General features: G+C 38.9%; 1 protein-coding gene and 1 pseudogene across 1 annotated transcript; one reads left to right on the plus strand and one right to left on the minus strand.

The window, feature by feature from the left end:
• Nucleotides 1–4232: 4232 nt before the first annotated feature.
• On the minus strand, nucleotides 4233–4455 carry LOC130837403 (high mobility group nucleosome-binding domain-containing protein 3-like; annotated as a pseudogene).
• A 7666-nt stretch (nucleotides 4456–12121) lies between these two features.
• On the plus strand, nucleotides 12122–13054 carry LOC130837108 (olfactory receptor 7C1-like). The gene has a single exon (XM_057709901.1). The coding sequence runs from the start codon at nucleotides 12122–12124 to the stop codon at nucleotides 13052–13054; it is 933 nt and encodes a 310-aa protein (XP_057565884.1).
• Nucleotides 13055–15407: the final 2353 nt, after the last annotated feature.

The following is a 15407-nucleotide window of genomic DNA, read 5'->3' on the forward strand; positions in this document are numbered from 1 at the left end:
TACCATCTAGAGTATTTTTCATTTCAGTTATATGGGGGCGGACAGGGAATGAGAATATTCAACTTTCATTCTTTTACATTTATGTTATATAAACTTAACCACAATAAAAATAAGTAGCACAAAATAATGGAGGAAGATTGAGATTTATTTCAGATAATGTTTTCAATATCATTACAAAATAATAGAGATTGGTTAGAATTTTTTAGATAAAAATTTTAATATCATTCCTCAACAGTCTAGACCAGGGTTTCTCAGCCTCTACAGTATTGACATTTTTAGTCTGTATTGTTTTACATAGGGGACTATCTTGTATATTACATTTTATATATATATACACGTGGCATGTGGGATCTCAGTTACTTCATCAGGGATCGAACCCATGCCCCCTGCATCTCTCCATTGGAAGCATGGAATCTTAACCACTGGACAACCAGGGAAGTTCTTGTATGATATTTAAAAGCCTCCGTTCTGCCCACTAGCTTTCAGCACTGAGTTGTGATAAGCAGAAATATTCCCTGACATTGCAACTGTTCCAGAGTGGACAGAATCAGCCTGGTTGAGAACACTGGAATAAAACAAAATTCTATGGGTTCCAGAGTTGATGGTTAATGGGATAATAGAAAAAGCAATATTTTAGGGAGGATAAAGTATCAGTTTAACTTTGGAAAGTTTGAGTTGATGGGCCACAGAATACCCCATTATTATCTCAGAAAAAAAGTATTGGTCTGGCTATCATCAGTCTGCACAGGTGGTAGTACAAGTCAATTAGTCATGCAGAGAGAAGAAGTTCTGCTCAGAGAGTCAGGAGTTAGAAATAAAAGCCCGTGGTTGGCTGAATCCTAATCCATGATGCTTCAGTTCTCAGTTATAGTACCTCCACTGGATACGTGATCTCACTGGTCACTACCTCATCTATTACAACATTAGCCACCATTGTAATTACAGACTTATTTGTACAATTATTCTTTTACTGACTGAATCTTTAAAACCTTCACCTGAATTTTGAATTCCATCCCTTTCTAACTTTTGGGGAGAACTTGCACTGTCACTTCCTTTCTTAATCTTTTATATTCCAGTGTCTGCATGCAACGTGATAATATCCAATGTTTCACATTCCCATTTCTTTCAATGAAAATATAACTCACTCATAGACCCATACTCCCCTTTGGGTGTTGCCCCAAACTTGTAAAGAATTTGGTCTGTACTTGCCACTTCCATTTCTACACTGCTCAGTCTCTCCTCAACCAACTCATCTGAGTCTCTCCACCTCCATTACAATTGCTTTCCCTGAGGTCTGCAGTGACCTCATGTGACACATACATTCTAAGGAATATTTCAATTCTCCAAAATGCTTGATTTTCCAGTAGCAATATCACTAATGGCTGCATTCCCTTGCTTGAAATAGGGATTTTTCATGCACTGTATTTTTGTTACAATAGGATTTCCAGTGTGAAGTCCACTGGGCAACTTGTAACACTAACACATCCCTCAGGGAGAAACTTCTAACTGCAAAATTAAATTCTGTGAAGGGGAAGCAAGAATCATGGCAGTATCTTAAGGAGCCCTGGGAGACTTCTTTATAAAGAAGCCTCTGTAACCTCCAGGGGAATGATCTTGACTGCAATGTTTGAGCATACCAGATAAAGAAGGAATAATTGGAAGAAAGAAATTCGTCTCTCCTCACAGCTATCTTCAGGGAAACAGCAGTGGGAGAAAGTTTTTCTATTACTCTCATTCTACCACAAGGGAGCTTAATTGTTTAAAGAGAAGAATGATGACAAAACAATGTATTTAATGTGGCAGTCTGAGAATTCAGGCATCAAAGTCTTGGAAACTTTTAAAATAAGCTTTCAGTGTCTCCACGAGAAAGCATCTTGGGCTTCTCAGAGATATGTTATGAATTCCCTTTTTAGATAATCTCCCTGTACTTTCTCAAGGAAAAAGCACTGTAGGAAAAGAGCCAGGGCCTCCAGGGGTTTATATGATGCCATCAAAGAGCCAGTGTATCCTAGTAAATCTGGAGGTGTGATATAGGAGGGGAGATGTAAGCAGTGGGGGAAATCTTTCATTAAAAAGTCCTAAGGGATGCAGACAATAACAGTGTTTCTCATAGGGGTGTCTCCAGACTAGCAGCCTCAGCATCACCTGGGAGCTAGTTAGGCACATTTTTGACCTTCATCCCAGATCTGCTAAGTCAGAAACTGCAGGGTCAGGTGCAGCAATTTGTGTTTAATAAGCCATTCATGTGGCACTTACACGTGGCTAAAATTTGCAAACTCCTGCCCTAGGAGATTTGTTGGAATGAATGATGAAGGACCCTCACAGGGCTGCATATTCAGAGATTTGAGAGCTCTCCACTTCCAAAATCTGATCTACAAATGATGATACATTTGTTTGTTTAAAATGCTTATGCCCCCTTTATTTTTCATCTTATGCAGTTGTTTGAATTATCACCATAATATTAAATGCAGTGGTTTATAGCAGTAATTTTTGCATGTTCATTAATTGTCATTTCTTAATGCTTCCATGTTCAGCTGAATGCTATTTCTCATTTAAAAATCAAAATTAGTTATTTAAAAGATGTCTTTATTTTTCTAGCTTGAGAGTGCAGTCCTAAGAGATCAAACTCTCAGGGAGAGACAGGAAACAGGTGGTCCATCTGTCTCATACACTCTAACTTAGCCCCCACTTGACACCAATTTATACTTTCCAAAGGTTCTGCATGCTGGAGGGAGGGGTGTTCAGGGTGGTCATTGTGCTATGGAACAAACCATGGGTCCTCTTGCTTGCATGCAGTAAAGCCAATCTACTGACCTCAGATTGTGGTAAAGGAAAGTGCAGAATTTATTGCAAGGCCAAGCAAGGAGTATGGGCAGCTAATGCTAAATGACCCTGAACTCCTGGCTGTCCTTCAGGGAAAGGTTTTTCTAAAGACAGGATGAGGGAGATGGTTGCAGCATGTGTGAACAGCTGGAGCACAATTCTCTGGTTGCTTGGTGGTAAAGTAATCGAGAGTCAACATCATCAACCTTCTGGTTCCAACCAGTCTGGTGTCTATGTGCTTGTGGTCAGCCTGCAGTTAAATTCTTCCACTTAGTGGAGGTTTCAGTATCTGCAAAACAGCTCAAGGATATGGCTCAGAATATTATCTACATCTCTTGAGGAAGAACTAAAAATCCTTGACTTTGTTTAATGGTTAAACTATTATTCATTTTCTTGCTTGAATGTTTTCCTTTGTTTCTGCACTTCTTCACTTCTCTGATTAAATTTGCTCATTGTAATTCGGGGAAGGCCTAGGAGGCTAACTTTTTCCGAAAATAAGTGGCAGGCAGAGGACATGTGGAGGGGTGTCTGTCCCACAGGGTTCTGCTCAATTACAATCCCTCATGTAACTTGAAAGTATTTTCTTTTCTTTCACATACATAAATATGTTACTATGGAAAATGTGTGATTTTGTATTGTGTTTTTAAAAAGATGGGATTGTATTGATTATCTTGTTGTTGCTGTTTTTTCCTCTTCCGCATACTGCATGGGATTCTGCAGTATGATTGCTATGCTTATTTAGTTATTTCCCTATTGATGGGCATGTAAGGATAGGAACAACTTGCAACTGGGCCTTAATAGCTCTAGGCTTACATCCTGATGCTTTGCATCTTCAGTTTTTCTCCTAAGGACTCCCAAAGTGCAGAATAGGGGTCATTGGATCTTTTTAGGATTTGTTCTTTAGTGTCCTAGGACAGTGTTTACTCAAATGTCTGATCACTTGGCATGCTTCCCCATCCCCTCAGGCAAGAAAATCTATTATTTTAAACTACAAATAGTCAGCATGTGACTATAATTATCCATGTTTCATTAACATCACATAAAACCTAGGTACAAAAGCACCACTGATTATTGCTGTAGAGAAACTGCATGAAAAACTCAGATACTCACAGAAAAAACACCACAGTGTGCACAGTACTAAATTTTTAAAGCAAGTGAATGTAATGCTGAATTAATTTTACAGACAGCCTCCCATATTAAATTGACATTTATTTTATGCAAGGATGGCAGAAATTTCCCAAAAGCATGTCTATGAGAAGATAAAATGTCCATCCTTATATATTTTTGTATGCCAACTAGTACAGTCCTAAAAAACTCAGTAGAAATAGCTTTTAAAAGTGGGCCCCAGAGGTGCATAAAAATCAAACCCAATTTTCATAACGATTAATTCTCCCTCATTAGCTGCAGATTCAGTTTTCTGTACCTTTCTTTCCAGCTTCTTGCTTTTTCTCCTTATTCCCTTTAGCACCTCTATTAAACTAGTTCCGGGTTCTTTCTTTGTAGATGTTTTTCTTGGTTTAGTTGGCGGAGCAGGTTTCACTGACATCCTGGCAGATCTTCTGGTGGCTCCTGTTTAGTTACTTTGGATCCATCCTTGCCCTCTGTATTCTCTGGAGACTTTCTTTTCAACATAATGTTGATGTTTGTGCAGCTAAAAAGTAAAGCAATGGGGCTAGAAATGCTGGCACTACCACTGAATGCTGCCACCACCACAGCTGCTTATGCACCTTGGCATACTTTTAAAGGTAGATTTTCAGGATTCATCAAATCCATCTAGGTATATGCCCCAAAGAATTTAAAGCAAGAATTCAAACAGATTCCTGCACACCAGTGTTCACAGCAGCATTAATCATTATAGCCAGAAGATAAAAACAACCCACATGCCCAACAATAATGAATGGATAAACAAAATGGGATGTATACATGCAATGGAATATTATTCAACCTTAAAAAGCAATGAAATTCTGATAGGTGTTGCAACAAGGTTGAATCTTTTCTTTTTAAGCTCTTTATTGGAATATAATTTCTTTATACACTTGTGGTTTTTGAGGTACCAAAGTGAACCAGCTGTATTTATATATATATCCCCATATCCCCTCCCTCCTGCAACTCCCTCCCACCCTCCCTATCCTGGCCTTCGAAGTCATCACCCATTATCAAGTTGATCTCCCTATGTTATGCAGCAACATCCCACTAGCTATCTATTTTACATTTGGTAGTGTATATATGTCAATGCTACTCTCTCACTTAGTCCCAGCTTCCCCTTCGCCACTCCCCCCAACCCCGTGTCCTCCAGTCCATTCTCTACATCTACATCTTTATTCTTGCCATGTCACTGGGTTCATCAGTACCATTTTTTTAGATTCCATATGTATGAGTTAGCATACAGTATTATTTTTCTCTTTCTGGCTTACTTCGCTCTGTATGACAGTCTCTGGGTCTATCCACCAAGGTTGAATCTTGAAAACATTTTGCTAAGTGAGATAAGCCAGACATAAAAGGATAAATATTGTATGCTTCCATTCATATGAGATACCTAGAATAGGCAAATTCATAGAGACAGAAACTAGAATAGAGTTTCTGGGGCTGGGCAGAGAGAGGAATAGGGAGTTGTTATTTAGTGGATATAGAGCCTCTGTTTGGATTATGAAAAAAAGTTCTGGAAATAAATGGAGGTAATTATTGAACAACACTGTGAATATACTTAATGCCACAGAACTCTACACATAAAAATGGTTAAAATGGAAATTTTTGTTATATAAATAAAATATAAAATACATAACATAGATATTGTATATTTTATACATATGCAATAAAAATAAATAAAAATAAAACAAAATAAAAGTGTTATAATTTTCTTTTAAAAGTAAATTATCGGACTTCCCCAGTGGTGCAGTGGTTGGGAATCCACCTGCCAATGTGTTCGATCCCTGGTCTGAGAGGATCCCACATGCTGCGGAGCAATTGAGCCCATGTGCCGCAACTACTAAGCCTGTACTCTAGAGCCCACAAGCCACAACTGAAAAGGAAAAAGAAAAGAAAAAGTAAAAGTAAAATTTCAAACTCTTCCCCTGGAGTTGTTGTGTAGAAAGGTTGGGATAAGATGAGAAGCTATATATTAACAAAAGCCTCTATTGATAGGTTTTTTTTTTTCTCACTGTTGACACTTCATTTTATTTTCTACCAGTCTTTCCTCTATATATACACATTTTTTAAATAGACACACACACATCCACAATTAGTATCATTTTGTGCTTATGTTTAAGATTTTTTCCTTTTCATTAATATTATGATAGTTTGAATAAAGCTCAAATTATGAAACATTGCTCCTAGGGCACTGGTTCTCAAAGGATTGTTGTGGGGACCAGCAAAATCCAGAACTTTTAAAAAATCTAAATTATCAGATCCAAGCCCAGATCTATGGAGACAGAAATTTGGGGTGGGACTCAGCAATCTGTGCTGTAACAAATTCTCAAGCTCATCTTGCTACAGGCTAATGTTTGAGAACCATTACCCTAGCGAATCCTGGGGCCCTTTGGTACTCTACCATCTTCCCAATAAGGTAAATACAAGTCACAAAATGCTGATATTTGTCCCTAAGAGGAGGTCCAACGGAGACTAGAGTGATTCTTCCTGGAGGAAACAGACCCAAAAGAGAAGAATCACAACTAGACCCACTGTATGTCTCCCAGGGACAAGGAATTGACAGGTCAGAGGCCCTTTCCTGAGTGGTCCTTGCCCTTGAGGAGTCAAACTGATCAGGGAATGGAAGATTCATTGATGAAATTTGTTTAACAAGTTTCAGAGGGTATTCAGCCTCTAGGGCCACAAAACCTGTAACACATCAACTTATAGTCACTGGGGCCCCCATGTGTCTTCTCCAGGAGAAATCAACCAAGCCCCAAGTCATTTGCCTGGCTCTGTATCCCTGGTTTTTGGTGGGACAGATCTTATTTCTTCATCATCCATCCTCCATGAGAGAACAAGACTTAGGGGAGTTGGCTCCTGTGGTGGGCCCACATTGCCAAGCCGTCATAGCCCAGTAAGTGTTGTGGGAAGTAGGAAAAAGAGGTGGGTGAGTGGAAAGGGCATTGACTATTATTAAGAACAAGGCAGAGAAATCCTATGATGTCTATGGAGAAGGAGCTCTAGGGGATAATTGCTTCGGAGAGTGAATAGTTAGACTACTTGTGTGAAGTTGCCATGGCAGAGTGTGTTTCACTTCAGATATATCTATCTAGATCCATATCTATATCTATATCTATCCATATCTATATCATCTATATCTATATCAATATATACATCTATGTCTATATCTATCTATCTACATATTTATATATACAGATACCTATATCTATATCATGTTTACCTATATCTGTATCTATACCTATCTACATATATATGTATTTATGTATGTATTTATATATATATGTATTTATATATGTCTCTCTCTCTCTATATATATATATACATACTGTCCTCTCCTGAGCCCAATAAATTACTTATAAGAAGAGAAAAATTGCACCAGGATGTTTACATATGAGCCTAAAAGGGTGAGGGTCATACATGAGTAGATGTCTAGAATAGTACTGGGAAGATGGAGAGAGGGGGCATTTGTCCAGTGTCTGCCTATCCCCTGGCTCTCTCCTTTCTAGGTGCTGAGGGCCCTGTAACCAGAGGTAAAGGAATGAGTGTCTTTATCCACTTACCTGTTATTTCTCTCTCCTGGAAAGCAGATTTTCAAATGTTTGAAGAGAGAACGCAAAAAAGGCAGGATCTCCTCATTCAGGTATGACAGATTTTTAGCAGTTTCACATGTAAGTAAAGGGACTGAGATTATGAATGTTGAAGAAATTTCAGGAAGGGAATTTGGAAGATGAGTGTCCTTATTTTTAATTCCAGAAAAATAGTTGTGTGACAATTAATCCTATGTGAAATTTCTTGTAAATATGTAATATCCCTATTCAGTCTCTCAGTTACCTTCTGTCTGTGCCTCTAGATATTAGGACAGAAAGTCAGAGACATGTATGTTGTTATTTTAGAGGAGGATTGTGGAAAAGCAATTGCTGATGCTTTTATGGGTAAAGATCCCAGGTGATAGAATGGATAACAAGGTCCTACCTACTGGAATAGAGAGCTATATTCAATATCCTGTGATAAACCATAATGTAAAATAATATAAAAATAATATATTATATATATATATAATTGAATTATTTTGCTGGAGAAATATTGGTTTGTATGCTCATCCACTTATTAATTCACTCACCACAGGTATATGGAGGGTCCCTTGTATGCTAAGAACTCAGCTAGTGCAGAGAGCTGAAGAGGTCTAGAATCACCTAAGCATGTGAGAGCTGTACCAAATATAGAATGACGGGTAGGAAATGAGAAGAAAAAGATTATAGAGAGGTTTAGACAGAGAGAGCATCTCTTGAAAAATTGCTGAGGCATAGAGAATATGACCTATCTGGGCAAAGGGAAACTTTTCAGAATGATCCAAATTTAGAGTAAAAGTTGAGAAGTGCTAAGAAATAAGGCTGGATGGCCACAGGGGAACCATGATACACCAAGGAGTTCAGATGTTTTCAGAAGGTGGTAGGAAGGCATTCTAAAGATTTTAGGTAGGGGAGTGATACGATCAGATTTTTTATTTTGAAAATAGCAGTCAAGTGGCCATGTAGAACTGAAGGTGTGGCTAGAGACCAGGAAGGAAATCTCTGCGATGGATCTAGTAGCAAATGAAATTGCTTCCTCCTTTTCCAAGGCAGTTGATGCCATTAACGTGCACAGTACACTTCAGGGAATATCCAGAATCTCGGGCATTCCCATGCAATCTCTACTACTGTGCTCAATAGAGTAAATTAGAATGCAAGAGAACAAGCCACAGTTATTACAAGTCAAGGGAATATTTTATAAACTATTATACTTCAAATATGAGTCATTAAAATTTATTTAGACTACCTTTCAACTGATGAGAAACCACCAGAGACAGTTGCAAACTGCCCTCCCCCAAAAAGTCAGAACAAAAATATTCATCTTTAAACAATTTGCATATGACATGGTCATTTTTATCTTTCCAAAGACACTATCTGCTTTGAATTTTTTATTATTGAGTTATAACTGACATATAGCATTGTATTAGTTTCAGGTGTACATCCTAATGATTCAATATTTGAAAAAACTCAATATTCAATATTTCAAAATGATCACAATAAGCCTACCATATATAGTTACAAGTTTTTTTTCTTGTGATGAAAACTTTTTTTTTTTTTTTTTTTTTTTTTTGCTGCATTGCATCTTTGTTGCTGCATGTGCTGCAAGCAAGGACCATTCTTCATTGCGGTGCGTGAGCTTCTCATTGTGATGGCTTTGTTTTTTTGTGGGGCATGGGCTTTAGGTGCACAGACTTCAGTAGTTGTAACACCCAGGCTCAGTAGTTGTGGCTCTTGGTCTCTAGCGCACAGATTCAGTAGATGTGGCACACAGGCTTAGTTGCTCCACGGCATGTGGGATCTTCCTGGACCAGGGCTCGAAAACATGTCCCCTGCATTAACAGGCAGATTATTAACCAGTGTGCAAGCAGGGAAGTCCAACTTTTTATTTTATTTTATTTTTTAAGCTTTTTATTGGAATATAATTGCTTTATACCCTTGTACCAGCTTATGAGGTACACCAAAGTGAATCAGCTGTATTTATACACATATTCCCATATCCCCTCCCTCCTGCGACTCCCCCCCACTCTCCGCGTCCCTGCCCTCTAAGGCATCACCTATCATCGAGTTGATCTTCCTTTGTTATATAGCAACTTCCCACTAGCTATCTATCTTACAGTTGGTAGTATATACATATGTCTATACAATTTTTCTTAAAAAGTTTTTATTTTATATTGGAGTATAATTGATTAACAATGCTGTGTTAGTTTCAGGTGTACAACAAAGTGATTCAGTTATACATACACATGTATCTATTCTTTTTCAAATTCTTTCCCCCAATTAGGTTGTTACAGAATATTGAGCAGAGTTCCCTGCACTATACAGTAGGCCCTTGTTGGTTACCCATTTTAAATATAGCAGTGTGTACATGTCAATTCCAAACCTGCTAAGGATCCAACCTCCGCAGCCTTTCCCCCCCTTTCCCCCAATAACCATGAGTTTATTCTCTAAGTCTGTGAGTCTGTTTTTGGTGATGAGACCTTTTAAGATCTACTCTCTTAGCAGCTTTCAAATATGCAAATAGTTACCATAAAACCCCATGGCTTATTTATTTTATAACTGGAAGTTTGCACATTTTGACCGCTTTCACCCGTTTCACCCACCCTCTATCCTCCTACATTTTTTTTAAAGCTCTTTACTGGGGTATAATTGCTTTACACTGCTATACCAAATTTGAGGTACACCAAAGTGAATCATCTGTATTTATACACATAACCCCACCCTCCCGTGACTCCCTCCCACCCTCCCTATCCTGGCCGTCTAAGTCTTCATCCATCATTGAGTTGATCTCATGCTATGCAGGAACTTCCCACTAGCTATCTATTTTACATTTTGTGGTGTATATATGTCAATGCTATCCTCACATTTTGTCACAGCTTCCCCTTTGCTCCCCCCCACCCTGTGTCCTCAAGTCCATTCTCTACATCTGTATCTTTGTTCTTGCCCTGTCACTGGGTTCATCAGTACCATTTTTTTTTTCAGATTCCATACATAGGAGTTAGCATACAGTATTTGTTTTCCTCTTTCTGGCTTACTTCGCACTGTATGACAGACTCTAGATCTATCCACCTCATTACAAATAACTCAACTTCATTCCCTTCTATGGCTGAATAATATTCCATTGTATATATGTGCCACATCTTCTTTATCCATTCATCTGTTGATGGGCATTTAGGTTGCTTTCACATCCTGGCTATTGTAAACAGTGCTGAATGAACATTATGGTACATGTTTCTTTTTGGATTATGGTTTTCTCTGGGTATATACCCAGTAGTGGGATTGCTGGGTCATATGGTAGTTCCATTTTTAGTTTTTTAAAGGAACCTCTAAACTGTTTTCCATAGTGGCTGTACCAACTTACATTCCCCCCAACAGTGCAGGGAGGTTTCCTTTTCTCCACACCCTCTCCAGCATTTACTGTTTCTAGTTTTTTTGGTGATGGCCATTCTGACTAGTGTGAGGTGATACCTCATCCTACATTGATTTTTTATACCAAAGGAGACTGACAGTGATGACAGCCAATGGTGGCCTTTCTCCTTTGTAGTTAGGGGTGTTACAGAATAGCAATTGTGCAAAAAACTTCTAACAAGGTGAACAGAATACTAATGATCATTTTATGATCTTTTGCTATTCCTTGTTCCTGGTTATAGGACCCATTCCTCTGCATACAGGACCCTCAGGACCTGGAGTTGAGAGAGTCAGAGGGCAGGTGGGCCCTGGATGAGTGCTCTTCTCAGCCCCATTCTAAGCATCACCTCAGTGTGAGTGCCATATACGACTCATCCTTTCAGGCTCATATGTAAACATCCTGGTGCAATTTCTCTTTTCCCCCAATATTTAATGAACACCATAGAGGACCTTTGTAGTATCTTATGGTATTGAAATGGTTTAAGTCTTGATGGCCATATTTTCTTTAGACATTTTAACCAATCCCTTAATTTCACAGATGAAGGGTGTTTCCTCATGTGACAAATGTCCAGGAAGCATCTGGCCCTGTTTCTACAAGATATTTATGGTCCCTGATATACCAAGCATTAAACATTTGTACATGTGGTTATTATTTAGTGAAAACATTTTCTTTTTCTTCATTTTTTCCCATGAGAAGTAAAGCTTAATTCTATTCAGCCTGTAATACTCTGTCCAGGTATTTGAGATATCCTTTCAAATTTTCTCACCTCTGAGTCACTGTTATCTGACCCTTTTCTGGGTCTCAGACAAGGCAGATAACCCAGATCAAGTTACTGAGGTTCACTGGACCACTTGTTCCCATTTGTGTTAGAGTATGAACCATTTTATCTCTAAAGTCCAAAATTGCTCTTAAGTTTTTAGATTTGATGATTCTAAGACAAGGATCAAGAGGGCGGATGAGTGTCCTAGAAGCCCATGGACAGTGGTTGAAACGCTATTATGAAACATTGTATGTAAAAATAACAGAGGGAGGATTTCTAAGTTTTGTCATGTTAAGGCTTTTATACCAAATCCTTACTTTAAGAAATTTAAAAAGTAGAGAGACTCTAGAGTCTGCCCAGTGGCTATTTCATGTTTTTTCCCTTCCTCAATCATCTAGCTGATGCATCAGAAACATGGAAGCAGGAAATCAAACAAGTGTTCTAGAATTTCTACTCCAGGGATTTTCCCAAGACTCAGAGCAGCAACCCATTTTATTTGGATTGTTTCTATCTGTGTTTGTGGTCACTGTGCTTGGGAACCTGCTCATCGTCCTGACCATCAGCTATGACCCCCACCTCCACACCCCCATGTACTACTTCCTCTCTAATTTGTCCTTGGCTGACATCTGTTTCACTTCCACCACGGTCCCAAAGATGCTGGTGAGCATCCAGACACAGAGCAAATCCATCACCTATGCAGGCTGCATCACCCAGGTGTATTTTTTCTTGGTTTTTGGAGGCATGGACACTTTTCTCCTCACTGTGATGGCCTATGACAGGTTTGTGGCCATCTGTCACCCCCTGCACTACACAGTCACCATGAACCCCCACCTCTGTGGTCTGCTGATTCTTGTGTCCTGGTTCATCAGCTTGTTATACTCCCTGATTCAGAGTCTCTTGATGTTGAGGCTGTCCTTCTGTACCAACTGGGTCATCCAACACTTTTACTGTGAACTTGCTCAGGTGCTCACACTTGCCTGCTCAGACACACTCATCAATTACATCGTGCTATATATGGTGACTGGCTTTCTTGGCCTTGTTCCCTTCTCAGGGATCCTTTTCTCCTACTTCCGAATTGTCTCCTCAATCCTGAGAATCCCATCAGCTCATGGGAAATATAAAGCATTTTCTACCTGTGCCTCTCACCTGTCTGTGGTTTCTTTGTTCTATGGGACAGGGCTTGGTGCATATCTCAGTTCTGATTCATCTTCCTGGAGAGGTATGATTGCCTCGGTGATGTACACTGTGGTCACCCCATTGCTGAATCCCTTTATCTACAGCCTACGGAACAGAGACATCAAGAGGGCTCTACAAAAAGTTCTTGAGAGAACACTCTATGTTCAGTGATGGGAACCCTGGGGTTTTGAGTTAACTGTCGTAGCAGCAGTTGACTAAAGAAATTCTTTCTCTTAAAAAAAAATATTGAAGTATAGTTCATTTACAATGTTGTGTTGGTTTCAGGTGTGCTGCAAAGTGAATCAATTATACATATACATATACATATACATATGCATTTATCCATACTTTTTCAGATGCTTTTCCCATAGGTCACCACAGAATATTGAGAAGAGTTCCCTATACAGAGGTCCTTATAAATTGTCTACCTTATATATTATGGAGTGCACATGTTAATCCCACTCTCCCAATTTATCACTTCCCCCCACATTTCCCCTTTGGTAACCATAAGTTTGATTTCAAGATCTATGAGTCTGTTTCGGTCTTGTAAATAAATTCATTTGTATCATTTTTTATTAGATTCCATACATGAGTAATATCATATGATATTGTGTTCCTCTGTCTTACTTTACTTAATATGTTAATCTCTAGGTCCATCCATGTTGCTGCAAATGATATTATTTTGTTCTTTTTTATGGCTGTGTCATATTCCATTGTATATATGTACACATCTTCTTTTATCTTTTCATCTGTTCATGGGCATTTATGTTGCTTCCATGTCTTGGCTATTGTAAATAGTGCTGCAATGAACATTGGGGTATGTGTCCTTTTGGACCATGTTTTTCTCTGGAAATATGCCCATGAGTGGGATTGCTTGATCATATAGTAGTTCTATATTTAGTTTTTAAGGAAACCCCCATACTGTTCTCCATAGTGGCTGTATGAATTTACATTCCCACCAACATTATAGGAGGGTTCCCTTTTCTCCAAACCCTCTCCAGCAAGAAATCCTGCCTCTTATTCACACCAAATTTTGTTTCTCATCCATCCTCCATAAGTGACTTTGGTCAGAATTGCCTTGTGAGTACGCTATCTTACCCTCTTATGGTGGTTATTCTCTTAGCTTCAGTCCTGCTGTCCACATTCCTCCTTTCACTTATCCATCACTGTGCATTATGTTGGATTTCCAGTTCTGCTGGTTGATACCAGCCACTTCAAATACAGAGTCAAAATGATTAATTGAGAATTATGAAATAGTTGTTTTATCAATACCACTGCTAGTTCTTATCAAATTCATTCATTCTACAATACTTACTGAACACCTTTGGTGTGTCAAGCTGATGAAAGTGTCTGGAATACAGCAGGGAAGGGGAGAAAAAGGCAAAAATCTTTGCCCTCATAGAGCTTAAATCCTGGATCTCAGAGTTTATCAGATCACGCTTTATGTCCAAACAGAAAATACATTGATGGATAAATTATTCATTTGGCTATTAGCAAGGCTGAACTCTCCTCCATATATTTAGTATATTTCCAAAATAAGCTATGAAAATATATCACTGGGGATAGAAAAACTGCATGGCCCAGAATATCAGATCTGCTCAGGTGCTAAGTTGTTGGATCTAGTAGCCTCATTTTAAAGGTAAATCTACTGAGCCAGATGGTGATGAAATCTGGCTGAAAGGGGACATATGTTCAAATATGGTGCCAGAACACGGTGCTGGATTACTACTCAGGAGAGTAGAAATCGAATGACAAAATTCTCACCCTTTAGACAGGTGATGCTGAGCAGCTTCAAGGGATGCAGGATACATTAGGACTATTGGATGTCTTGGTTAATGTTTATTTTCATATCTTCTTCATTGTAAAGAAATTGGATGATGTGCTAAGTCTTTGGATGGTCATGTTTGCCAAGGCACCACAGGCAGGAAAGACAAACATAAACATGTAAATATTCATCTTGGTAAAGAGGAATCGCTGCCCACACCAGGACTGGAGCCCAATGGAATCAACTTGCCACCAAGTAGTGTCTATGAGGAATGTTATCATTTTGAAGAACAAAACTGGGCTTCCAAAGGAGGGGGGGACACCTCCCCTTTAGTCCCTTTGAACCAGGCTTGGGTCTGGAAACTGGGAAAAGAATCATGATTTTTAATCATGGGGCTTCTGCCTTTTGCTGACTTGCTCCTGATATTTTTGCTTATAAATCACACAATGCTACTGATGTGTGCTCACCTATGATCTTACCACTGCAGGTTGTTGCCTTTCCTCTCACTGTTAACCCTGCCATTTGAGTTGAGAACTCAAGCTTACTTGTAAACATTATTTAAAACTTCTGCTTCAGTATGGAGGTTAGCTTACCAGACCATATTCAAAACCTCAAGAATTACAAAGTTGGAACAATGGGGGAAATTTTGATATCCATTGACTGAGACTACATTAATGTCCCTCTCAGTTTGACTGAACATTAAACAAGTTTCTCCCTATCTGTTCCCGACCTCTCTTTTCTTAGAGCACTTACATTAGA

This window comes from Hippopotamus amphibius, chromosome 15 (assembly GCF_030028045.1).
Source record: "Hippopotamus amphibius kiboko isolate mHipAmp2 chromosome 15, mHipAmp2.hap2, whole genome shotgun sequence".
NCBI lineage: Eukaryota > Metazoa > Chordata > Mammalia > Artiodactyla > Hippopotamidae > Hippopotamus > Hippopotamus amphibius.

What these genes read in the sequence shown, in the direction of transcription:
- LOC130837108 (XM_057709901.1), top strand. Translation starts at nt 12,122, where the DNA reads ATGGAAGCAGGAAATCAAACAAGTGTTCTAGAATTTCTACTCCAGGGA.